This window comes from Apaloderma vittatum, unplaced genomic scaffold (assembly GCF_000703405.1).
Source record: "Apaloderma vittatum isolate BGI_N311 unplaced genomic scaffold, ASM70340v1 scaffold33451, whole genome shotgun sequence".
In the NCBI taxonomy this organism is placed as follows: domain Eukaryota; kingdom Metazoa; phylum Chordata; class Aves; order Trogoniformes; family Trogonidae; genus Apaloderma; species Apaloderma vittatum.
Window position 1 is genome coordinate 1 of NW_009700271.1, and position 23,072 is coordinate 23,072.

A 23,072-nucleotide genomic window follows, 5' to 3' on the forward strand; every position below is an offset into this window, starting at 1 on the left:
CGTCCCCGTCCTGGGCGGTCGGCACACCCGGCGCTGCCTCCTGAGCTCGCCTGGCCCTTTCCTCTCTTTCTCTGCCGGCTCCCGCCGGCTGAGCTTCCCCTCTGCCCCGTGTGCCCCTCCGCACTGCCTCGTCCTGCCTCCCCCGGTGGCTCGGGGTGCCGCAGCTGGGTGCTGAGCTGCCGTTCTCCCCTCCTCGTCCCCCAGGACTGCTGCAGGTGGTGAAGCAGTGTGTGCGGGTCCCCGTGTTCGTGATGATCCGACCTCGTGGCGGAGATTTCCTCTACTCAGACCGGGAGGTGGAAGTGATGAAGGCTGATATTCGCCTCGCCAAACTGCATGGGGCTGACGGGCTGGTGTTCGGGGCCCTCACCGAAGATGGGCGCATTGATACAGAGCTCTGCACAGCATTGCTGGGTAGGTGTCTCCCGTCAGAAATGCTGTGCTGAGCTCTGTGCAGTATCTGTGCTGTGATGGGGGGTCGGAGGTCAGTGCTGCTCTGTCTGATGCTGTAGAATGACTGTGCAAGGTGCTTTGGTCAGCACGTCTTGCCTGTGGTCTTGCCGTATCTCTCCACCTCCAGTTTCATGTATTGTCATACCTGTGAGACGTTAAATAGATAAGAAGCTTTGCAGACCAAGGGCCTCTGCCCCAAGCGATTCACACACAGTTTGAGGCCACCTGGGATGTAATAGTAGCATCTAAGAAGGAGAGAGACTTAGATGAGCTGCTTTGGCGACATCAGCGTATTAAACTGTTGGATCGTCTCCTTTCTTAATTTTCTTTGCCCTTTGTTCTTTTCCTTATGTCCCTGCTACAGGTCTCTAGGATATTTCTCTCCTGGATTTTGGCCTTGTGGCTAGCTGGCAACTCATCTTCTTTTTTTTACTCTGACACACTCACTGAGAAAAGGTAGTGAGACAGAGGTAGAAATGTACAAAAGGCAGCTTCAGCTGCAATGGGAAATTGCTAGTCCAGACCCCCAACATGCAGAGAGGAGAATTTTCTTCCACATCTTTTCTGTGAGCTACAGCCACAGCTAAAGAAGGCTCGGCCTTTCTCTGGTCATGCGGTGCTGAGGTTCTCTTATGAAGGTGAGTGTGCTGTAGGGAGTGCAGAAAAAGAGTGAGATCTTGCCAGGATTTTCTGCCAGTGGAACAGTGAGATGCTCTGCTGGAACCAGTGTTTCCAGGGCAGGAGGCAATTGGATTTCTTTTCTCAGAAATAAGTAAGCTTTTCCTGCTAAATAGATAGTGGAAGAAATCACAGAAATCATGTTTGCTCGTTCTGTTAGATGAAACAACTTCTCTGCATTCTTCCTGCAGAGAAAGCTGTCTCTGGTGGGAATGAGGTTTCTGCATGATCCTGATGAGATAGAGAATTTTGATTTTGCTCATAAAAACAAAGCTTTGTTGCTTCCTCAAATGGCAGAAGAACTCTTCCCCACCAGAGAGCCTGGCCGAAGAGCAGCAGCTGTGTTTTTCCCAGCAGGGGACTGGGACTCTTCTGAGTTCCCCAGGAATGGCCTTAGAAGCCCTTGCCTTCTTTCATCTCGTGTGCTTTTCTGGTTCTAGCACAAGGGACTGTCTGTACCAGCCCTGACTGATCCTGTGTCTTCTTATTGCAGCGGTGTGCCGTCCCCTGCCAGTCACGTTTCACCGAGGTGAGTTGTCTGAGACAGTGGCCCTGGCAGGGACCAGTCTCTGCCCCACTGCCAGAGAAAGGTGGGGCTGGGAGGGAGCTGAGCTTAGTGTGCTTTAGTTGTTCTTTGGAGGGGGGAAAGCTCTGCAGGCTGTGCAAGCAGGCTGTGGCTATGCTCTTCCCACAGGAGGGGAAGGGTCCGGGCTTGGGGGGTATGTCACTGCCTTGCATGGAGAGGAGGTTCCTGAGGAGCTGAGCACGGTGGCCCTGTCACTGCTGCGAGGAGGATGTTATAGTCAGGAGCTGTGGCTTCTCATGAGGGCGGCCAGCTGTGAGCAAGGACCCTTCCTGTTGTGTTCTGGACTCCTGAGCTGGCTGGGAGCCAGGGCTTGAACATGATGTGCTGAGTGATTTCTGATCTGTTGTGTTGGTTTCTCAGCCTTCGACATGGTGCATGACCCTCTTGTGGCCCTGGAGACCCTGATTTCTCTGGGGTTTGAGCGGGTGTTGACAAGTGGCTGTGACAGCTCAGCGCTGGAAGGATTGTCCTTAATTAAGAGGCTTGCAGAACAGGTAAATAAGTGTTCCCTGCCCTCCTTTGGGTTACCGTGGCTGCTTCCTGGGCATTGCCTGGAGGCAACTTCTTTATGGTAGTCCTTATTTCTGTAAGGGAGTTTCTGTCAAGGGGCACTTGCCCTCACTCTCTGGCTCGGCCTTGATGTGTTTTCTCAAGTTGCTGTGGACTGAACCCCAAAGTCTCCCCCAGCTGAAACTATTCTAGGATTCTGTAGACGTAGTTTAGTAGGTTGCTACGCTGAGACAAAGGCTGGAGTCAATGACCCTCAAGGTCATTGATTCTATGACTGGCTGAGTCCTTCTGGCTTGCAAGCTGACAGGAGGGTGGTAGGAGTTGATTTCAGCAGCTGGTGTGATGAGCACATGCAGACAGCAAAGTGTAGTCCCTGCTGGGGGACTCACGGTTTCTCTTAGGAAAATGCAACAGATGTACCTGAGAGGAGATGATGACTAGTTGTCTTAGCTGTAACTGCAAATTCTATTCCATTTTTTTCTTGTAAAACATGAATCGTACAAAAAGAGAGTGGTGATGCATGCATCGTAAGTCATGGTGATATCCATGAGCTTACACAAGCTGTGAAGTTTCTTTGCTGCCCCACAAATGTGCATGTGGGTGTAGTGCTGAGCAATGCCACTAACACCTTATTCCTCTTTCAGGCGAAGGGCAGAATCGTGGTGGTGCCAGGTAATGTATTTTTTTTGTTGTCTGCAATGAGTCCTGTAGTCCTCAGCCCCTGCTTCCCAGCCTCTTACTCAGGGATGTGCTGTCTGATCTGGCTGTCTGAGCCAGGTCCCCAGGAGGAGGAGCTCCTGCCCTGGTGCAAGTAAAGGCCACACAGCCAGCTGGGGATGGCAGAGCTCTGCAGCTGCTGCTCATTGGAGGATTTTGAAACAGCTCTAGATCTGTGGGAGAACATGAACCAAGGCTTCTCATACCTTGTCACTGTGCCCGGGTTTCCATTGTCCCAAGAGCTGTCATTTCCCTTCAGTGTAGATGGCACTTGGCCCTTGGGGCATGGTGTGAGGTGTAGGACAAAGCCATCTGCGCTGTGACACCGGGATTCTTCCCACCAGGGGGTGGCATCACCGAGCGCAACCTGCAGAGGATTCTGGAAGGCTCCACTGCTTCTGAGTTTCACTGCTCTGCTCGCTCAGCCCGGGACTCAGGGATGAAGTTCAGGTAACTGATGATTTATTTTTGATTTTTAGCAAAACTGTACAAGCCAAAAGCTGGATTAATGTGAACATGAGTTTGTAGAATGGGCATAAATTTCAAACAGCTTCCAGGGTGCTCATTGCGCTCCTGTGGGTGGGATCATCTGTATTCTGCAGTGTATGAATCTGGTGGTGCTCATCATCTGGACATGAGCTCTGTGCAGAACCAGATCCTTGGGGCTTTTCTTCTGCTCCTGCTGCCCTTGGGCTTGTGAGGGCACTTGTGTGGCACTCAGGTATGCAGGTTCTGGTGTAGTTGCCTTAAGACCTTTAGCACAAGCATGTAGGGTTTGGGAAGCCAGTGGGATGTGCCTCTGAGGAATGAGTGAGGAATGGCTTACGTTTGTCCACAGGTCTGCACTGGATTTCTATTGCTGCAGTTGTTCCTTGCCTCTGGATTATTCTTTTTTCTCTTGCGGTCTCATCTTTGGTTTGGGTGGCCACTCCTGGGGCTAGGGGTTTTTCTGGTGGGTTTTTCTTAGTGTGTCTTACTCATCTGTATCACCTGCAGATGGTAATTAATGTTTTTCCTGACAGAAATCCAAATGTTGCCATGGGGGCATCCTTCTCTGCCCCTGAATACTCCATAAAGGTGGCAGATGTGGCCAAAGTGAGGACCCTGAACGCGATCGCAAAGAACATTCTGTAGTGGAAGGCACCATGCTGGGACAAGCATGCTGAGATTCCAGCGTCTTCCCTGCCACGTGGACAGATGGGTACTGCTTCCATCCTCAGGCTGCAGAGGATGTGAACTAGGTGATGAAGCCTGACATCTCTTCCCTTGGCTTCCCCTGAATGACCAGTCCCTGGCCAGCTATTGGCCATTTTAAATAAAAGGACTCATTCCCAGATGTTGTGGCGACAGGCTGTTCGGCAGTGTTTGGGAGGAAGGGAGCTGAGGAGGTGGGGGACTGAATTGTGTAGCACTGCATGTGATTGTCAAATAAACACTGCAGCTGCCCCCCTATTGCTGTGCTTTTTCAAAAATTTGTTTGTATTTTACAGGTAAGACTGTGATCTGTGTTGCATAGCCTGTCGCATCCAGAATGTCAGGGAGAGAAGCATCATAGCCACAACTGGAAACAAGGCCTGCTGTGGTCAGCCAGTAGGATAGCTGGGGCTTAGCAACGCAGCAGCTGCTAGGTAGAGAGAAGCACATTAATATGTAGAAACGCTAAACTCTAATGGGAAGGAGCTTCTAACTACCTGACTGATTAGGTGAGGTACTTGTGAGGCACCCTGGACTGTGGGCTATGAGGTGGGGTTTGGTGTATGATGAGATTCCTTGGGAGGACAAGATGCTTTTTCTCAGGGAGACACCAGGTCCTTTTCACAGCGTGAAGCAGAAACTGTGTGTTCTCCAGGTAGCACTTGAGGGAATGTGCCTGTTGGGTTATTGCTGCCCAGTCAGGATTAAAGCCTTAGACTAGTATCAGTTATCCTGCAGAATATCCGACGAAAGACCCGAGTAGCGTCAGAGTGGTCCATTAAAAAGGAGAGACCCATAGATAAAGAACCTTTATTCTTGCTGCCTGCTCTTCTCTGAAAGAAGCTGGAGAATCCCCCTGACAGCAGAGAGAACGGACCTTCTTCAGAAGCGTAAAACAAGTTTCATATTTGCCTTCTCATCTTCACAACAGCATACAGCCTGGGAGGATGTATAGGGAAATGTAGTATTTGACAAGGCGGCAGCACCTTTTTTCATCTCAGAATCAGGTCATTGAAAAGCTGTAACCAAGACTAATTACGTATCTTTAGCACAAATGGTACATCCGCCTTTTCACGTGTGTCCATCAGAGGTACCGGTGTCTCCCAGATCAAGACCTTGGGAACGTACGTGATGGTTTGCAACACAGGAGCTGGGAAGGGAGTGGCTGCTTAGTGCTGGTGTCAGAGCCTGCTTCGGCATTGACAGATGGGCAGGCAGTAGGAAGGATCTAAACGCAGAAGAAGAAATGATTAGATTTATAGTTAGAGGCAACATAGTTCAAGATATGTGATACAAGAGTTCATGGCTTATGTTGTGAGTTTTCATGAGTCATCGTGATGATTAAGACACCAGCAGTTCAACTAACATGAGTATTCTGCTGACACAGCCCCTGTAGCATCATAAATACAGAGTTTGGTTCTTCTGTTTTGTGTAAAGTGTGTTTTTTTAAAAAAAAGACTTTTGAGCTCAGGTCTGGTTACAGCATAACAGAGCAGAGAACAGATCTCACAGAAATAACGATGAGCAATGAGGGCTGGACTAATTTGTAGATTGCCTTTGCCCTGGATGAGATCCTATATGAGGCAGACATGAAGCAATGCCTAATTTTGAAAAGTTGTTGACCATTAGCTTGGTCCCAGCAAATGTTTTCTGGGTGTTGTAGTGAACAAAGCTTTATGGAAGGAATGGAAAGGCAGTGAGGTGTCTGGGGTTTTAGGAGGATCATGTCCCATGAATGAGGGTAGAGAAAGGGGGGGTGTGCTTATTGTGAACATTAAAGATAGCTGACCTGCTGTGCTGAGCAAAGCACCAGCTCTGAATGAGAGACCAAAGACAGGGTGAGAATGGGCTGTAATGTGTACTGAAAACCAAGGTAAGTGATGGGACAGAGCATTAAATAAGAAGGTGTCATGAGCAACTGGCGGAACCTTGGCAGAAGTGCTCCAGGTGGGTATGAACGATGCTTTTTGGCACAGCACTCTGAATGGAGAAGGGCTGACGGAGTGACTACTCCATTCACTTATCATCTGTTGCATCAGATTGCTGCTCTCAGCAGTGTGTGGATTCTGGCCTGGAGTACTAAGGGTAGCTTTGTTTACAGAAACAAGTGGATTTAATCAGACAAGCCAATAATAATTAACCAATGAGTTGGACATTGAACCATTCTCTGGTATTAATGGTAAGGGAGTTGTTCCTGTGCAATTACTCATTGTGTCATCCTTGACTTCTGAGCTATCTAGTAACTCCATGAACAATGAGACAGCAGAATCTGCAATCACCCTACCGTCCCTTTTTACCTACTGCTCTTCAAAAACATGCATGATAAAGCAAATGCAATTCCGGTCTTAGAGCAGCACCATCCGCACCTGCCCCCACACCTCTGTCTTTTTAAGCAGCAGAGTGATGATTTGGTCGCAGTCATCCTTCTTGGGAAGGGTCCCCTGGCTGTCTCAGATGTTGCCTTAGAATGAAGATTCAAAGACTCTTCTGTGGTGAGCCAGCTGCCGTAACATGCAGAAAACACAGAGATGTGGGAAAGGGAGAAGCAAAACGAAGAGCTGAGAAAATCTCCAGGCTCTGCAGGCCAGAAGAAGTCAGTAAAAGGAACCTGGATCCTGGGGACGTGGAAAGACTGCTGCAGCATGCAGTCAGCTCAGCTGACAGATGCTGCAAATTCCGAGGCCTGGAGCACTGCTGGTGTCCTGGGCCTCCTTGCTGAGTGGCACATAAGAATAGGCGTTCTGTCATCTTTGGCTCCAGAGGGACGAGCCTTTGCTGGACTCTTTGGCAGTGTTCAGCAAGCTTGTTCTGGCAGGAGAGGTCAGTTGCACCCACGTAGTGTCTTTGGTGGGTCCATATGAGCTTTTCTGTTGGTGCGCACTGATGAAGACTGGTTCTGAGCAACAGCTGTGGTGTCCTGCAGTGACTCTGTGACAGCGTTCCCTGCATCTCCACTTTGATCGCTTTCTTGGGTCTTCCTATCCTCCAATCCCCAGAGCTCATGCAGTCTCCAAAAGCCCTTTTCATCACCTCTTTGTTCTGTGGTGTTGTGCAAGAGCACCAAGTTAATGATTAACTGCATGTCATCAGGGATTTTTGTCCCAATACTACTTGAGGGTGTGCGGGGACTTTTGTCCCAAGCATCCACCCAGGACTCTCACAGCCAGGCAGACCGAGGGGCAGGAGCCGCTGTTTCTTGCCCTGTCAGCCATGTCGGTGGCGTTGGAGGAGTTCTGTGGCTCCGTCTTTTGGGTGAGTGGCCGCATCAACTCGTTGCCTGTTCTTGGGGTAAGATGCTCAGTGGAAGGGGAGAGCAGGGGATGCCAAGGCTCACAGTTTGGTCAGCTGGTGGGACCCAATGGCCAGTGGTTGGCAGAGGTTCTGGTATTTACTCAGGACTGCCATGGCACTGAGCGCTGTGCACTGCCTGTGTGGTGGCCATGAGGCAATGATGCACGTGACAGTTCCCTGAGTGAGTCCTGTCTTGGTTTAGTCTTGCAGCCCAGCTGGCAATGCAGGACACCTTGCACGGACTTTAGGGAATGATTTGTGTCCAGCTGCTGTGGCTGGCTTGGCTCCAGCAAGGAGTGTTTGTGGGGGAAGGCCCTCTCAGGCTCAGACACCTGGGTGGGTAGGGGCACATCACCTAAGACCTTGGCTGAGTGCTGAAATGCTCAGCCAGGAGGGTGGGTGTTGAAAAGGGGGGTGCAGTGGAGTGGAGCAGGGTGGGCAGGACCTGTCGGAGTGCTGACTCTTGTGCCATGAGCCAGGTGAGGGTCGAGCCACCCCAAGTGACTTGGCTGTCTGTCCTCACTGCCCACAGAATGACTCCTACCTCACTCGTCCGGATGCCGACCTGCCTGTATGCTTCCAGCAGACTGTGCTGGTCTGGGTCCCCCTTGGCTTCTTCTGGATTTTGGCTCCATGGCAACTCCTGCCTATGTGCAAATCCAGAGCCAAGAAATCATCTGTGACCAAACTCTACATCATCAAACAGGTAGAGTGGGGCTCAGGGGGCACAGAGGGCAGGCTGGAGCAGCCTGTGATGGAGGGGTGGTGAGTGGAAGGTTCCTGGGCTGAAGTCAGGTGTGGGGTGGAGAGATGGGAAGTGGAGAGAAGAAGCAATGGGCTAGAGCACCATCTGGGGCAGAAATGTAAAGGAAGGGGCCCAGGATGAGGCATATCTGTGACAGAGGGATTAACAGGGCTGGGATACACTGGGAGGGAGGGAGGCTGGGCAGAGGTGTTTGTACTGGGGCTTCTCATCTTGTGGGCTGATATCCTCTAAGCTTAAAACAATTGTAGAGCTCCTGTGGAGGTGCTGCAGCTTCACAGAGCCTTAGAAAGCTTACCCAGGCAAGGTTTGGGTTGGAAAAGGTGTAACAGCGTGTGGGACACAGTGCTTTTAGGCCCAACTGTGTTTTCTCTCAGTGGTGGCCAGTGCTGGATCTCCCTTCACATCTGCTTCCCTCTCCCCGCAGGTGCTGGCTATCTTACTGATGGCAACAGCAGTGGCAGAATTGGCCCTGGCGTTTTTAGAGAACATAGAGTTTGACACTCTGCCAGCTGTCCGGTACACAAACCCTAGCCTGTACCTCGCCACCTGGGTAAGAGATGGGCTGGTAAATGTGCTGTGTGCCACCAAAGAGACAGAGTGTGAGACTGTGGTACAAAGCAGCAGAAAACCTCCCGAGCACAGAGACCAGCAGGAAGCTGTGTCCGCGAGGGAAGTGTAACCTGGGACATGAGTAGGGACTAGCCCTGAACACGTGCGGGTGGTGCACAAGGACGACAGGTTGAGGGCAGTTGTCTGTTTGTACAGTACTCCCTCCTTTTATCCTTGAAACTGGGATAGATACTATGCCTGTGAGAGTAGCTGAGCTTTCTGTCAGAAGCCTTACTAGCAGCAGCATGGGTTTCACAGGACTGATTGCACACCGCTGAACATCAGACCACAGCTTGCTGCTCTGATGTCTCACAGCTTCCCGTGGGTTGCCGTGCAGTTTTGTGTGGAGAGTCAAGAATTGCTGCAGGGTACCAGAGGAGAAAGCTGAGGACATAGAGGGCTATTATCTAGATGGAATATATACATGGAAATTGCAGATATCTTGTGTGAGACATGGGATATTCCAACAGTCTTAACATTAGGAGCTACGCTTAAACACAAAAGTAACGATCATTTGCTGTCTGTTGTAGTTTGTTGTGCTGTTTTGTTTCACGTGAACAGTTCATGTGAGATTATAAGGCAAGGGGATTGCCCTGAGAGGCTTTGCTGCTGGGACTCTGATCTGACTTTAGTTCCAGATCTGGAGGCAATATGCAGGAGACAGGATGTGACACCTCACAGCTGGGCATGTCTGAGAATTTGGAGTAAGAACAGTTAAAAAGAGAAAAAGGGCCCTGCTGAAATGTCCATGTGCCTTCAGACCTTGCTCTTCATATGAGGAGCCTGATCTTATGCCTTCCTGAAATAAACCTTTGCCCTATGCAATTAACTCCGAAACTTACATGGGGTTGGCAGTGAGCTCAGACACTGGGAGCTGAGTGCCTTCAAGGCAGTGAATCCCAACAGATCACATGCGCTGGCATCCCAGCACATAGGCCACAAAGGCACGTTTAAAGCTCAGACATAGTCCTGCCTGAATTTCTGACTGATTTTCCTTTCCCCAGTTCCTGGTTCTGCTGATCCATGACGCACGACGCTTCTGCTTGTGCAGAGACTCAGGGATACTTTCCTGCTTCTGGATGCTGTCTCTGCTCTGTGGGATATTGCCGTTCCAGTCGCTCGTCCGGAAAGCCCTGCAGGTTGGGTCTGGCAGGAGGATCTGTGCTTCTCTATGGTCTTGTCCTGTCCCCAGAGAAAGTCCCTTTAGACTTCATCTCTTGCAAAGCTCTCAGTGGTATCGCTGAGGTCCCTGCTGCCACAGGAACTTTGGAAAACTGCAAGAGAACTGAGAAGGAACTATTGGAATTCACCCTGTCTCTCTGGGGAGGCATAAGCTCCCCAGGACCTATTTGTCCCCTTATGGACTTATGGGAGGAGATCAAGCAGAAGCAGGGAGGGGTGGCAAAGGGAAGCAGAGCTAGGACCCAGAGCAAGGTTTGCTCTGTTGCATTGTGCTCAGCCGTGTTCACTGTCCTTGGAGATGGATGTCTCTGAGTGCCAGGTGGCCTTGAGGCAAGCCCCAGCAGTCACCATGGGCTCTCCATTCCTGCAGGCACCAATCTCCGATGTGCCACGGTTTTCCCTTTTCTTCATCTCCTACGGGCTCCAGCTGCTGCTCTTCCTGGTCTCAGGCTTCTCAGACATTGCCCCAGAAACAAAGGAAACCAGCAAGAAGGTGCGAGGTCCATTTGAGAGTGTACTTGGGGTACCACATCCCAGCTGGTGTTGCATGGGGAAGGATGGGCTCCATGCAGAGACTCCTCCTGGCCCCTGTGGGAGGGAAGACCAGAGGGCTTCAGCAAGGGGCACAGCAGCCTGGGGCATCTGCACGTGTGTCCACGGGAGGCTGCTTCTTGCTGTGAGATGGGATTCCTGGGGCTGGAGCTGGGACAACTGGAAACCTCTGGGGTTGCTTAATGACTGGGGGTGACGAGTCAATTCTTATCAACACTGTCCTTCAGTATCAATGATCTCTTGGTACCCACTTTGCTTTATGCCCTAGAACCCAGAGGTGACAGCCTCCTTCCTGAGCTCCATCACCTTTGAATGGTACACCAGGTGAGCAGGACTCTGCGGGAGGTTGGGCTGGGGAAACATTGGGCTGCTTTAGCACTGGGCCAGGGCTATTTTGGGGAGCCTGCAGCACAGGCTACTTCGAGTCAGTTGTGAGAGGCACCCCTGGGGTCAGGGCCAGGCTGGATGTGAAGGCTCTGCATTTGCAGCAGAAACTTTCCCTGGGCTTGAGTGTGGGAGACTTGCTGAGAGGAGATTTCTCTGCCCCACAGCATGGTTTTCAAGGGCTTTCGCAAGCCTTTGGAGATAGAGGATGTCTGGGAGTTGAAAAGTAAAGACAAGACACAGGCAATTTACACTGTTTTGGAGAAGAACATGAAGACTGCAGTGAAGAAAGCTCAAGCAGAACTGGAGAAACGGAAACGCAAGAAAAGACGCCGGGAAGGTGACCCAGACCATGGGAACAACATGAGCAAGGCCCAGAGCCAAGACATCCTAGTGCTGGTAAATCCCTTCCTACTCTCGGCCTTGCAAGGGGCTGAGAGATCCACATCCAGCCTTGGGGAGTAGGGTCACCACACCTCCCTGCAACCCCCTTTGCTGGGTTTTTCCCTCTTTGATTCTGCAGAGCCCTGGGCGAGGGTAAGGGAACCCATGACAGGGTCTTCTCTGTCCTTGAGAGATCCCCATGTTCTGAGAGACCAAGAGTCTTCATCCTTCTGTCCTACAGAAGGACAGGAACCACCCTCAAGTCTGCAGTAGAGATTCGCAGTACAGCTCCCTTGTCCCTGTCTTTCCATACCCTAGATACCTCCCAGCAATGAGGACAGAGTGAGCATCACTCTATGATCACCCTACCCTCAGATTCTTCCTGGGATGCCTGATTTTTGGCCTGAGAGGTTCAGGCTGCTCTGAGGTTTGCAACAATTGTCTTTGACACATAAGAGTGGTGTCAGTACGGGGGATTCTGACATGAGCAGAAAACAGTGAGAGAGAACATGATAGGAGGTAAAGCTAAGGCTTCCTTCAGTGTACCTGATCTGGGGTCTGTGGTGTTGACCTGGAAGCATCCTTCTGGGCACAGAAAGCCTGCACAACCAGCTCCTGTACTTCTCTGTGGACTTCCCTCTAGGAGGAGAAACAGCCAAAGAGGCAGAAAAAGAGAGACAAAGGGGACTCCAGCTCTCGGAAGGATTTCCCGAGGGGTTGGTTGGTGAAAACCCTGTGCAAGACCTTCTGGCAGAACCTCCTGCTCTCGGTGGCTTTCAAGGTGGTGCATGATGTTCTGGTGTTTGTCAGCCCTCAGCTGCTGAAGTGAGTCGTTTTTCTCTACCCCTGTTCCTGCCTTGTCTTTGCATCCAGCCCCATCACATCCCTATCTGTACCCCATCCAATCCCACCAATCTCTGTATGTGTACCTCTCCCAGCCCCACACCCTCAGGACTTTTTGTATTCTCACCAAAGGTGTGAGAATGTGTTGCATTGCAACTGAATGAAGAATTGATCCAAGCTGGCTTCCAGCTCTTACAGGTGATATCTTGTTCTCTGCTCACTACATCCTTTTTTATGCAGTCCTGCTCCATCCCTGGAGACAGTCCTGGCTCTTCTTTGGGGCCCTTTATGGGTCAGTCCTGGATCTTCTCAGGGCCCTTCATGAGTCAATCCAGCTCAGCACAACAGGACCTGCCCCGTTTGTTTTGCAGAGCTGCACAGTCTCTGTGTATGATCTGATATTAGTGACTCACTGCTGTGTGTGAAATGCAGTGTCCCTGGCAGAACAGGGGCACCCAGCAGAACAGGGGCACCCAGCAGAACAGTGATCCCTAGCTTGCTGAACATCAGGCCAGCTGTCTGGGGCAGAGTTTCTGTTACTGATCTCCTGAGGGTGCTCTCCTTATGTTGTTTGGAGCCTCCTGCCTGGGTCTGCCTCAGTAAGGTGGGGGATCTCATGGGCTGCTCTGTCCTCCAGGCTGCTGATTGCCTTTGTATCGGATAAGGAGTCCTTCGCCTGGCAAGGCTACCTGTACTCCATCCTGCTCTTCCTGACAGCGCTCATCCAGTCCCTGTGTCTGCAGCAGTACTTCACCTTGTGCTTCCAGCTTGGCATAGCTGTGCGTGCTGGTCTCATTGCTGCCATCTACAAGAAGGTTGGTATGGTCCCATCATCACCCCAATTGGCTTCCTCCAAGCTGGGCTGGTGATACCGGTGTCCATTGCCTGCCCCATCTCATCGCCTGCCCCATCAATCTGTGGTGACTGGGGTGTATGCCCTTTACTTTCAAGGAAGACACAGGAGGAGCTTGGCTTTTAGGACCCTCACCAAGCCCTGGGGACATTGTGGGTGCTAGTTCTGCCTGGGATCCGGGTGTTGCAGCTATGTGTTTGACAGTTACTGGGGGCTGAGGATGGTTTCTCTTCAGAGCAATCCAATACCTAGGGCAGCTGCTACTGGGATTCCTGCATGGGGATGTGTTTCTTTGCCCCCAGCATCCAGTGGCTCCCGGTGCCCAGGCAGTGATGATAGCACCTGTGGCCCCCAGAGAAACACCTGGAGCAAACCCAGGAGCAGTTTCAGCGTGGCTTACTAATTCCCTGTTCTGTGCCATGCTGCTGCCAGCCAGCCTGCTCCCAGACCAGCTTGTAGTGACTGTGCTTTCTCTTTCCAGGCTCTCACCATGTCGAGTGCCACCCGCAAAGAGTCCACAGTGGGAGAGACTGTGAATCTGATGTCAGCAGATGCCCAAAGGTTCATGGACACAACCAACTTCATCCACCAGCTGTGGTCATCTCCCCTGCAAATTATCCTGTCCATCGTCTTCCTCTGGGAAGAGTTGGGCCCCTCTGTCCTGGCTGGCCTTGCAGTGATGGTGCTGCTCATCCCTATAAATGCATTCCTGGTTGCCAAGGCCAAAACCATCCAGGTCAGTGATGGATGCAAGATCCTCCCTGGCCTCCCACTCCTGAGGTCCTCTGTTGCTCTCCTCACTTGTTTTCCACACTCCTCTACCCTTCTCTGTTTTGCTATGGACCTTTCCCAGCCTAGGAAGTTCATCTGACGTGGCCTGGGGGTGTCTCTAGCCTGAGGCAGGCGTGATCAGCTGAGATGAGCAAGAAGCAAGTGAGACATGTTCTGCCATCACAGCTGAACCTGAACAAGGCTGGGTACAGCCCTGAGGACTGAAAACAAGATATTACCCACCATGAAATAAAGCTCTAGCTTCTACCTGACACTAGCATGCTGGCTTTTGCCAGGTTGTCCAAAAACCCAGGGAGCCTAGGTCCAGCTTTGCGGGATGGCTTCTCTGGGCTCTGGAGCCCACCCTTCTCTTCTCTATGGCAGCCCAGAAGTATTTCCAAAAGGTGAGCTGCTGTCTGGTTTAGGTGACCTCTGGCTCTTCTTTTTGTAGGTGAAGAACATGAAGAACAAGGATGAACGCATGAAAATAATGAGTGAAATCCTCAATGGAATCAAGGTGAGCAGTGGAGTGGAGACATCCTGGGCAGCTGCTGCACCCCTCTTCTTGGTGCACCGTACTTAGAGGCAGTACACCTGTGTAACCCTACAGCACCAGCGTTATAGTTGAGTTTGGGTCCCTGTATCTAGAGTAGCCAAACCTCAGCCACTGCAACTCCCTTGGGTTCCGTATCTTTTGAAAGGTTGGCTGGGGAGAAGCTCTGGGTACCTGGATCAAGACTTGTGAGCCAAGAGAGGGTTTTCTGGGAGTTTCCTGGATGGCTGTGGTGGTGGCAGAGGGGCTGGCAGCAACCTGTAAGCCGAGGATGAGGGAGTTGGGGATGCTGTAGTGAAGTGCTGTAAATTATGGGACAGGAGAGGAGAGGGAAGAGGCAGTGGTCAAGCAGGCTTCTGAGCAAGCCAGGAGCTGGTGATGGAGACATTGGCCACTAGTGAGCTGAGTGTGGAGGTGGGCCTTCCTGTGAGGCCCGCACCTCCTCACCCTGCTTATCCCACAGATCCTGAAGCTTTTTGCCTGGGAACCCTCATTTGAGATGCGAGTCAATGAGATCCGGGCACGCGAGCTCAAGAACTTGGTGAACTTCAGTTACCTGCAGTCCATCTCTATCTTTGTGTTCACGTGTGCCCCCTTCCTGGTGAGTGCCAGCTACACCTTTCTCAGAGCTTGGGTTGGGCTGTACCCGAGGAGACGGGAAAGATTTGGAACCTCAGCTTGGGTGCTCCTGCAGTGAGGAAGGGGTTGGATGACAGATGCCTGGGATGCAGAGTATGGTCCTGCCAGCAGGAGAGCTGTGATGGAATGGGGTCCCATCAGAGTGATGAGATGGGGCCCAAAGTGGTGAGATGGCCCCCTTATAAGGAAATGCTGAAGGAGCTGAGTCTCTTTAGCTTGGAGAAGAGGAGGCTGAGGGGTGTCCTCATTAATATTTATAAATATGTCAAGAGTGAGTGTCAGGAGGATGGAGCCAGGCTCTTCTCAGTGATGTCCAATGACAGGACAAGGGGCAACAGGCTCAAGCTGGAACACAGGAGATTCCACAAAAACATTAGAAAAAACTTTTTCACTGTAAGGGTGACAGAGCCCTGGCACAGGCTGCCCAGGGAGGTTGTGGAGTATCCTTCTCTGTAGACATTCAAAACCCACCTGGACGCGTTCCTGTGTGACCTGCCGTAGGTGATCCTGCTCAGGCAGGGGAGGCTGGACTAGATGACCTTTCAAGGTCCCTTCCAAGCCCTGACATTCTGTGATTCTGTGAAAGGACAAGGGAAGCAGGAGGGCAGGTCCCCAGCAGGAGGACACTGCTGAGGCCTCAGGGGAGCTTGAGGGCTGCACACAACCACACTGATGGTGGCTTTCCCTGCGCTCTGTCCTAGGTCTCCTTGGCCAGCTTTGCCGTCTATGTGCTGGTGGATGAGAACAACATTCTGGATGCACAGAAGGCCTTTACTGCCATCTCACTTTTCAACGTGCTGCGCTTCCCAATGGCCATGTTGCCCATGGTCCTCTCTTCTCTGGTGCAGGTTAGCCCTCACATAGGGCAGGGGATGCAGGGGAATCTTGTGATACCTCTGCCCAAACCAACACACGGGGCTCAGGTGTGTGATGGACCCGGGCCTTGGACACCAGTCAGGTGTCAGCGCATGAGACTCTGATGGCAGTGCAGTGGGACAGGACTCACACACATGACACACGCTTGGGGGTCAGTGGCTGGGGCTGGTACTTGGGTGGGGACTCTGTGTATGGGGTGCTCTGCTAACGGGGATCCTGCCAGCCCACGGAGCTGTTTCCCATGCCCACATGCCACCCTCTTTCTGCCATGACAGACCAACGTGTCGACTGCAAGGCTGGAGCGCTACTTGGGTGGAGAAGATCTGGACACCTCAGCCATCTATCACAACCCCATTCCAGGTAGGTGAATTTCCAGGTCACTCTCCATGGGTCACAGGCTGGCCCAACCCTGGACTTTCCCAGTCCTGAGGGACGTCTCTCTGCTGACAGGCAGCGCTGTGCGTTTCTCGGAGGCCACCTTTGCCTGGGAGCAGGATGGCAACGCTGCAGTAAAAGAGTGAGTACTCTGCACTGTATTGGGAGCAGATGCGTGGAGGGACGGAGCCTTTCTGTGCTGTCAGTTTGGGATGGCAGTCACCTCTTGCAGTGCTGCTGGAAACGAGTGCCCCAGAGACACCGTTCTGTGCTGGTCCCATGCAGGAATCAGCGAGTGACCTGGCAGTGCGCCTTCCTCAGCCCTTGTGTCTTTGCAGCGTCACCCTGGACATTGCACCTGGGAGCCTGGTGGCTGTGGTGGGGGCTGTGGGCTCAGGCAAATCTTCACTAGTGTCAGCCATGCTTGGGGAAATGGAGAATATCAAGGGACACATCAACATCCAGGTAAGAGGAGCTGACCAGGACAGAGGGGCTGTGGGGCTGCTGGGGGCTCAGCGGGGAGGCAGCAGGGCAGGACTGGTCCTGAAGTGGGATTTCTGGGCAAGAACAGGCTGCAGGAAGTGGCAGTGCTGAGGTGCTTTGATGAGGTAGCTGTTCTTCTGTCTCTTTTCCCAGGGTTCCCTGGCCTATGTCCCCCAGCAGGCCTGGATCCAGAATGCCACACTGAAAGACAACATCCTTTTTGGGTCAGAACTGGATGAAGCCAAGTATCAGCAGGTCATCAAGGCATGTGCTCTCCTTCCAGACCTGGAACTGCTGCCTGCAGGTGACCAGACAGAGATTGGAGAGAAGGTATCAGCCCTAGGCACTACGGGTTTCCCGTAGCACCTGCAGCAGAGGACAGAGCTGTTGCACTGTGCCAGCCCAGTGCTCACACAGCTCTCTTCCCTTCCAGGGCATTAACCTGAGTGGGGGCCAGAAGCAGCGAGTCAGCTTGGCCAGGGCAGTGTACAGCAACGCAGACATCTACATCCTGGATGACCCATTGTCTGCTGTGGATGCTCATGTTGGCAAGCACCTCTTTGAGCATGTGCTGGGGCCAAAAGGGCTGCTGCAAAATAAGGTGAGCACCTGTGCCCTCCTCCCCACCACCTGGCCAGGAAGGAATGGTGCTGGTGTGGTGCTGACCATCCAGGGAAGGCTGAGGTTTCTTGCTTGGAACAGAAAAGGGTTCTGTGGCTTTGGTATGTGGCTGCAGCAGATAGGAGAGGTCTCATGGGTCCCCAGAGGGGTGCTGCAAATCCTGCAAGCCAGGCAGTGGTGAGCAGAGATGTCCCCAAGAAGGGGATGGAGAGCCTGCAGGCCCATGTCTGGGGGCAAGAGATGTTCTGATGCTCACTACCCTGCAACGACTTTATTGCAGACTCGGATCTTGGTGACGCACAGTATCAGTTTCCTGCCCCAGGTTGATAACATCGTGGTGCTGGTGGCAGGAGAAGTGTCTGAGCATGGCTCCTACAGCACCCTGCTTGCAAACAGGGGGGCCTTTGCCCAGTTCCTGAACTTGTACGGCAACCAGGAGGAGGACGCTTCGGAGAAAAATACCACAGGTACTGAGAAAGCAGCTGGTCTGAGGCAGTTAGAGGGGCTGTGTGTGTGCCTTGGGGTTATGAAAAGCCCAAGACTTGATCTATCAAGCTTTATCTACCCCAGGCCCCAGTGGTGGCTGCTGTGAATTCTTCCCAGCTTCTGGTGATCAGCAGCACAAGGACTTTCTGCCTAAGTTGTGCATCCAGGCATTGTGTTGAACAACCAGCAAAGGATCAGTCTAATTTTTTCACTCCCTTTTTAGTTCATTTACGTTTATGGCCCCATAATCTTATGTGGGAACAGGCTCCATACCTTGTTGATGCTGGGGTGAGAAAGATCCTTTGGTTTATTCTGAACAAGCTGTTGGATAACATTTCATCTTTATCATGTCCTCCAGTGCTATCAGAATGAGTGGTGTCAGGTCAGATGAATTCTTACCCTGCTTGTGCTCAGCCAAGTCATCCAGCTGGAGCCTGGCTACCCCAGTCCATTCCCACAGGACCCATCTCCACCTCTTCAAAGAACTGCTCCTAAACTGGAGTGACATGACCTGCTAGATCTAGCACCTGCTAAACTAGCACAAATCTCTGCTTGAGGTCCCACCAGTGGTACTGGGATAAGTCAGCAGCAGGGACTTCCTCCATGCAGGCCTTTATCCCTTTATCCCGTGTCAGTTCTCCCTCCAGCACAACAGATTTCTTCCTCTTCTTGCTTGCAGGAGGGTTGGAGAAGATGTGATGTGTCATGGTGGGACACAGCCTGGGCCTGGGCTGTGGGTTGGAGATGAGTGCAGCAGAAGCATGGTGCATGGAATCTGCTCTCTCCTCAGTGTCTGACTCTACCTTCCCTCATCCTATGCTTGTAGCTGTTGCTTTAGCTGTGGATAAAGAGCAGGATGATGAAGATGTGGAGCCTTGCGTGGAGGAGGGCCCTGATGATGTGGTGACCATGACCCTGAAGCGAGAGGCCAGCATCCATCGGAGAGAGTTCAGTCGCAGGTGGGAACTTGACCTGAGCTCTCAGCTCTCTCCTCTGGCCCCTACATTGCTCCCTAGGAGAGAGGGGAACTGGGGGCTTCCTTGGGGTTTTACTGCTGAGAAGGGGCTGGGTGCCTCCCTACCTGCTCCTACCACAAGCTGGACTGGGTCAGGAGCATCTGATCTTGACTTTACTCACATTAGTGTGTCACAGTTTTACTCTGTGGTCTTCCTGCTCCTGGATGGTTCTGCTTTTGGAGACAAGGGCTATGATTTCATGGCTGCAAGTGCCTAGGGCGTCCACAATGCTCATTCAAAGCTTCCGCAGTTAGGATGTTATTTCCCAGAGGGCTCCAGCACTGAAGTACCAATGCAGCGTAAGGATAGTCTTTCAGGAGAGTAGGATCCATCCACTGCCCTGCGATTAATGTTGCCCATCACCTCCCTGCAGCCTTAGTAAAACCAGCACAAATTCCTGGAGGAAGGCCGAGGAGGAGCCCCCCAAGAAGCTGAAAGGCCAGAAACTGATCGAGAAAGAAGCTGTGGAAACTGGCAGGGTGAGGAGAATGGGTGGATGGATGGATGGATGGATGGATGGAGCGAGCACAGGTGTTGCCCTGGCTCGTGCTACAAGGCCTAACTATGGCTCAGGGAAGCTGGTGCTGGTTGTCTGTGGCCCCATTACAGCCAAGAGACACTGAAGAAGACAGAGCTGCCTGGGACTGGTGGGCAACGTGATAGAGAGGAGGTCTGTGGGCAGCAACATGGGAGTCCCAAGGCTGTGCTGGGGGTCATTGGCCATGGTTTGCTGGGCAGCAGTGATGAGTTGAATTGGTCCACAGGTCAAATTCTCCATGTACCTGCGGTACCTGCGCGCTGTTGGCTTCTGGTATTCTTTCTGGGTTACCATGGGCTATGTTGGAGAGTACGTTGCCTTTGTGGGGACCAACCTGTGGCTCAGTGCCTGGACTGACGATGCACAGCACTACCTGAATCAGACCTATCCTGTGGAGCAGCGAGACCTGCGGATTGGTGTCTTTGGAGTGTTGGGGGTGTCACAGGGTGAGTGTGGGAGCACAGGGGATCCTGCTCACCTCAGCTGTGTGGTTGAGAAGGGATATGGCTTGCAAGGCCTGCAGCCAGAAGTGCAGCAAGGACCAAGGACCAAGGACTCAGCATTGTGGGTGCTGCTGCCTTACCTCAAGTTCCTGGCTGGAGACTAGCATCAGTCTAAAGCCACCACAAATTGTCTCAAGAAGTCTGTGTTGCCCCCTTAGGTTGAAGATCACTGTCCTTCATCAGTTTGAAAATAGTGTTAGGTCCCAAAGGTTTCCAGAAGGCTTAGCGTTCTTCTCCTGTGGTGGGACACAGTTACTGGGGCCTCCCAAGAAGTTGGGATCACAGTGGCTCACTGCAGAGCTGATAGCTTGGAGCTGCTTGATGTGTCCCTTGAGCCAAAGGGTGCCTGGGGCCACTGTCACACATGAGCTGGTGATGACCGTCCTGCGCTCTCCTTGCAGCTCTCTTCCTGCTCTTTGCAACCATGCTGGCTTCTCGCGGTGCCATGCGAGCCTCCCGGGTTATGCATCAGCAACTGCTCGGCAATATCCTGCGTGTGCCCATGAGCTTTTTTGACACGACCCCAACTGGCCGCATTGTGAATAGGTTTGCCAAGGTAAGAGAACAGCCCAAACGTGGAGAAGGTGTTTGCTTCAGCAGGTCTGGAGAGTGTTGGGTGGTGGCATAACCTTGTTGCTGTTCAGCACTGCACAGATGAGCCCAGATCAGGGCTCAGAAAGGACCAGAAGGGCATAGTGGATGCGAAGCTGACTGTGAGACAGATCACATCCTGGGCTCTACACAAATCACAGGAATCTATTACCTCTTCTGCTCAGTGCTAGGGAGGCCACAGCTGGATGCTGTGTCGTGTTTGGGGGTCACTTGGTCAAAAGGGATGTGGAGAAACTGAAGAGGGTCCAGAGTAGATTACCAAGAGAGGCAGGAGCCTAGAGCTCATGTCCCATAAGGAAATGTCCTTCTGGCTATGGACTCTCAGCAAAATATACAGTCTCTGCTATGTAAATAAAGCTTATAAGCCAAAGAGCTAATGAGAAAGAAGGGAGAATACAGATAGGTAATTTCAAGTGTGCTGCCAATCCACTTCTTCCTTTGGTGCCATCTCTTGATTTTTGGGAATAAATATCTCTCTTTCAAGCTTATGGGCCTGCTGGGTTTACCCTGAGATGATGGAGTATGTGGTGCCCAGCTAGGAGATGGGTGATGACCAGCTGGAGACCTGGGTGCACCTGCATGGACCTGGAGTTAGCCCTGTCCCTCTTTCTGCCTCAATTCCTGCTCCTGCATCCTGGGTCCAGACAAAGATGCAGTTCCCAAATCTGGTCTGTGCAACAGGGGGTATTATAGAAAGGTACTCTGCTAAATCAGCCATTCTAAAGCTAAGAGCTGTGGTCCTAAATGGGGTTGTGACCCTAACACCAATATTTTGGCAAGTGTCTGGCACTGTGTTACCACATGAATGTATAGGAACCCTGTATGTGCGGGGCCTTTGGGCCACTCCCTCTCACTGTTGGTCACTGACTGTGATTCCACACTTCCTTGCATGCTCCAGGACGTCTTCACAATAGATGAGGCTATTCCCATGTCCTTCCGCACCTGGCTCACCTGTTTCATGGCCATCATTAGCACATTGATCATGATCTGTCTGGCTACCCCCTTCTTTGCTCTCATTGTCATTCCCTTGAGCGTCTTCTACTACTTTGTGCTGGTGAGTAACCAAGGATTGAGAGAAGCTTCTGCCCTGCTTAAAGCAGTATCTTTGTTGCTGCTGGGCTTTGTGTTGGTAACCAAGATGCCTTCCTCATTTCAGCGCTTCTATGTCTCCACATCACGCCAGCTACGGCGTCTGGACTCTGTCACCAGGTCTCCTATCTACTCTCACTTTGGTGAGACAGTGTCAGGCCTTTCCGTGATCCGGGCCTATGGACACCAAGAACGGTTCCTGAAGCAAAATGAGAGCATCATGGACATAAATCAGAAAAGTGTTTATTCCTGGATAATCTCAAATAGGTGAGTTTTAGTCCCTATGCCCACAGCACAGCCTGAGGCACCTCTGCCCAGAGGCTTCTAGGTCCTGAAGGAGGTCCCTGAGATGCTGCAGTCCTCCCTCTTGATCTCAGGACTGAGGATCTGTGCCAGAGCTGGGGAACCTTGGGCTAGGGACACCCTCTGTGGGAAGGAGACATTTTAGAGTGATTCTGAAAGCCAGACTGTGGCCGCCTAAGAAGTGTCCAAAGCCTAGGCAGAATGAGATGCACTGTCAAGGTGCTTGTGTGTGTACGGTTGTACGGTGCTGGGTGCACAAAGGTGTTAGGCACAGGCAGGTGCCTCTCCCACCGCCGCTCAGCCATTCTCTCCTGGGGCAGGTGGCTGGCCATCCGTCTGGAGTTTGTTGGGAGCCTGGTGGTCTTCTTCTCTGCACTTCTAGCAGTGATTTCAAAGAACAGTTTGGAGGGTGGCATCGTGGGTCTTTCTGTCTCTTCCGCACTCAACGTGAGTCAATGAAAGCTTTTTTTTTTTATTTCAATTCCAGGAAAGGGCTGTTCCTGGGAGCTCTGGGCTGGCTGCAGGATGCTTCCCTGTCTCCAGCTCTGATCCATGGAGAGGGGATTAGCTGGGGTGTCCCATCACTTGGGGGAGTGGCTATGGTGCCAGGGGAGCACATACCCCAGTGTGAGGGGGATACTTACTCCTGTGGGGAGATGCTGCTGCAAAGTTTTTGAAGGGCTGAGGAGACAGGGCTGTGACTGGGGAGTCGACAATTAAGAGGCCAGGCCAGGGATGCTTGTACCAAGGCTGAGTGCCTGAGCTGAGGTGGGAGGTGGTTGTTACTGGGTCCAACTGAGTTCTTCACTCTCTGGCTCTGCCACACAGGTGACCCAGACACTGAACTGGCTGGTGCGGACATCTTCGGAGCTGGAGACGAACATCGTGGCTGTGGAGCGGGTACACGAATACACGAAGGTGAAGAAGGAGGTGAGGAAAGCAGGGTCCAGGCAAATACCTGCTGCATGGCTTGGTGCTAGCCAGCATCACAGGGTGCAACTCTGGTAACACTCCTGTGTCCTCAGGCTTCGTGGGTGACAGAAAAGCGTCCACCCCACGGATGGCCCAGCAAAGGCGAGATCCAGTTTGTTGACTACCAAGTTCGTTACCGACCTGAGCTGGAGCTTGTTCTTCAGGGCATCACCTGCAATATTGAGAGCACTGAGAAGGTGAGGACCTCTCTGCCTCTGCCCTCACTACACTCT

General features: G+C 52.1%; 2 protein-coding genes across 2 annotated transcripts in view; both read left to right on the forward strand.

Moving 5' to 3' along the window:
- Window positions 1-203: 203 nt before the first annotated feature.
- Window positions 204-4,398, forward strand: CUTC (cutC copper transporter). Its single transcript, XM_009878699.1, has 6 exons — window positions 204-414; window positions 1,625-1,660; window positions 2,078-2,211; window positions 2,872-2,899; window positions 3,289-3,394; window positions 3,967-4,398. The coding sequence occupies exons 1-6, from the start codon at window positions 252-254 to the stop codon at window positions 4,076-4,078; spliced, it is 579 nt and encodes a 192-aa protein (XP_009877001.1). The 5' UTR covers window positions 204-251; the 3' UTR covers window positions 4,079-4,398.
- Window positions 4,399-7,348: 2,950 nt separating this feature from the next.
- ABCC2 (ATP-binding cassette, sub-family C (CFTR/MRP), member 2) overlaps window positions 7,349-23,072 on the forward strand; it is a 17,730-nt gene continuing 2,006 nt past the window's right edge. The window contains exons 1-28 of the mRNA XM_009878700.1: window positions 7,349-7,390; window positions 7,962-8,135; window positions 8,620-8,745; window positions 9,809-9,943; window positions 10,357-10,479; window positions 10,807-10,862; window positions 11,090-11,321; window positions 11,953-12,131; window positions 12,787-12,964; window positions 13,484-13,738; window positions 14,225-14,290; window positions 14,790-14,927; window positions 15,667-15,813; window positions 16,117-16,201; window positions 16,292-16,358; window positions 16,555-16,681; window positions 16,853-17,029; window positions 17,133-17,300; window positions 17,601-17,798; window positions 18,662-18,753; window positions 19,196-19,301; window positions 19,587-19,806; window positions 20,265-20,419; window positions 21,374-21,529; window positions 21,632-21,831; window positions 22,188-22,314; window positions 22,696-22,797; window positions 22,893-23,036. Of these exons, the coding sequence (XP_009877002.1) occupies window positions 7,349-7,390; window positions 7,962-8,135; window positions 8,620-8,745; window positions 9,809-9,943; window positions 10,357-10,479; window positions 10,807-10,862; window positions 11,090-11,321; window positions 11,953-12,131; window positions 12,787-12,964; window positions 13,484-13,738; window positions 14,225-14,290; window positions 14,790-14,927; window positions 15,667-15,813; window positions 16,117-16,201; window positions 16,292-16,358; window positions 16,555-16,681; window positions 16,853-17,029; window positions 17,133-17,300; window positions 17,601-17,798; window positions 18,662-18,753; window positions 19,196-19,301; window positions 19,587-19,806; window positions 20,265-20,419; window positions 21,374-21,529; window positions 21,632-21,831; window positions 22,188-22,314; window positions 22,696-22,797; window positions 22,893-23,036 (3,975 nt within the window). The remainder of the gene's footprint in view (window positions 7,391-7,961; window positions 8,136-8,619; window positions 8,746-9,808; window positions 9,944-10,356; window positions 10,480-10,806; window positions 10,863-11,089; window positions 11,322-11,952; window positions 12,132-12,786; window positions 12,965-13,483; window positions 13,739-14,224; window positions 14,291-14,789; window positions 14,928-15,666; window positions 15,814-16,116; window positions 16,202-16,291; window positions 16,359-16,554; window positions 16,682-16,852; window positions 17,030-17,132; window positions 17,301-17,600; window positions 17,799-18,661; window positions 18,754-19,195; window positions 19,302-19,586; window positions 19,807-20,264; window positions 20,420-21,373; window positions 21,530-21,631; window positions 21,832-22,187; window positions 22,315-22,695; window positions 22,798-22,892; window positions 23,037-23,072) is intronic.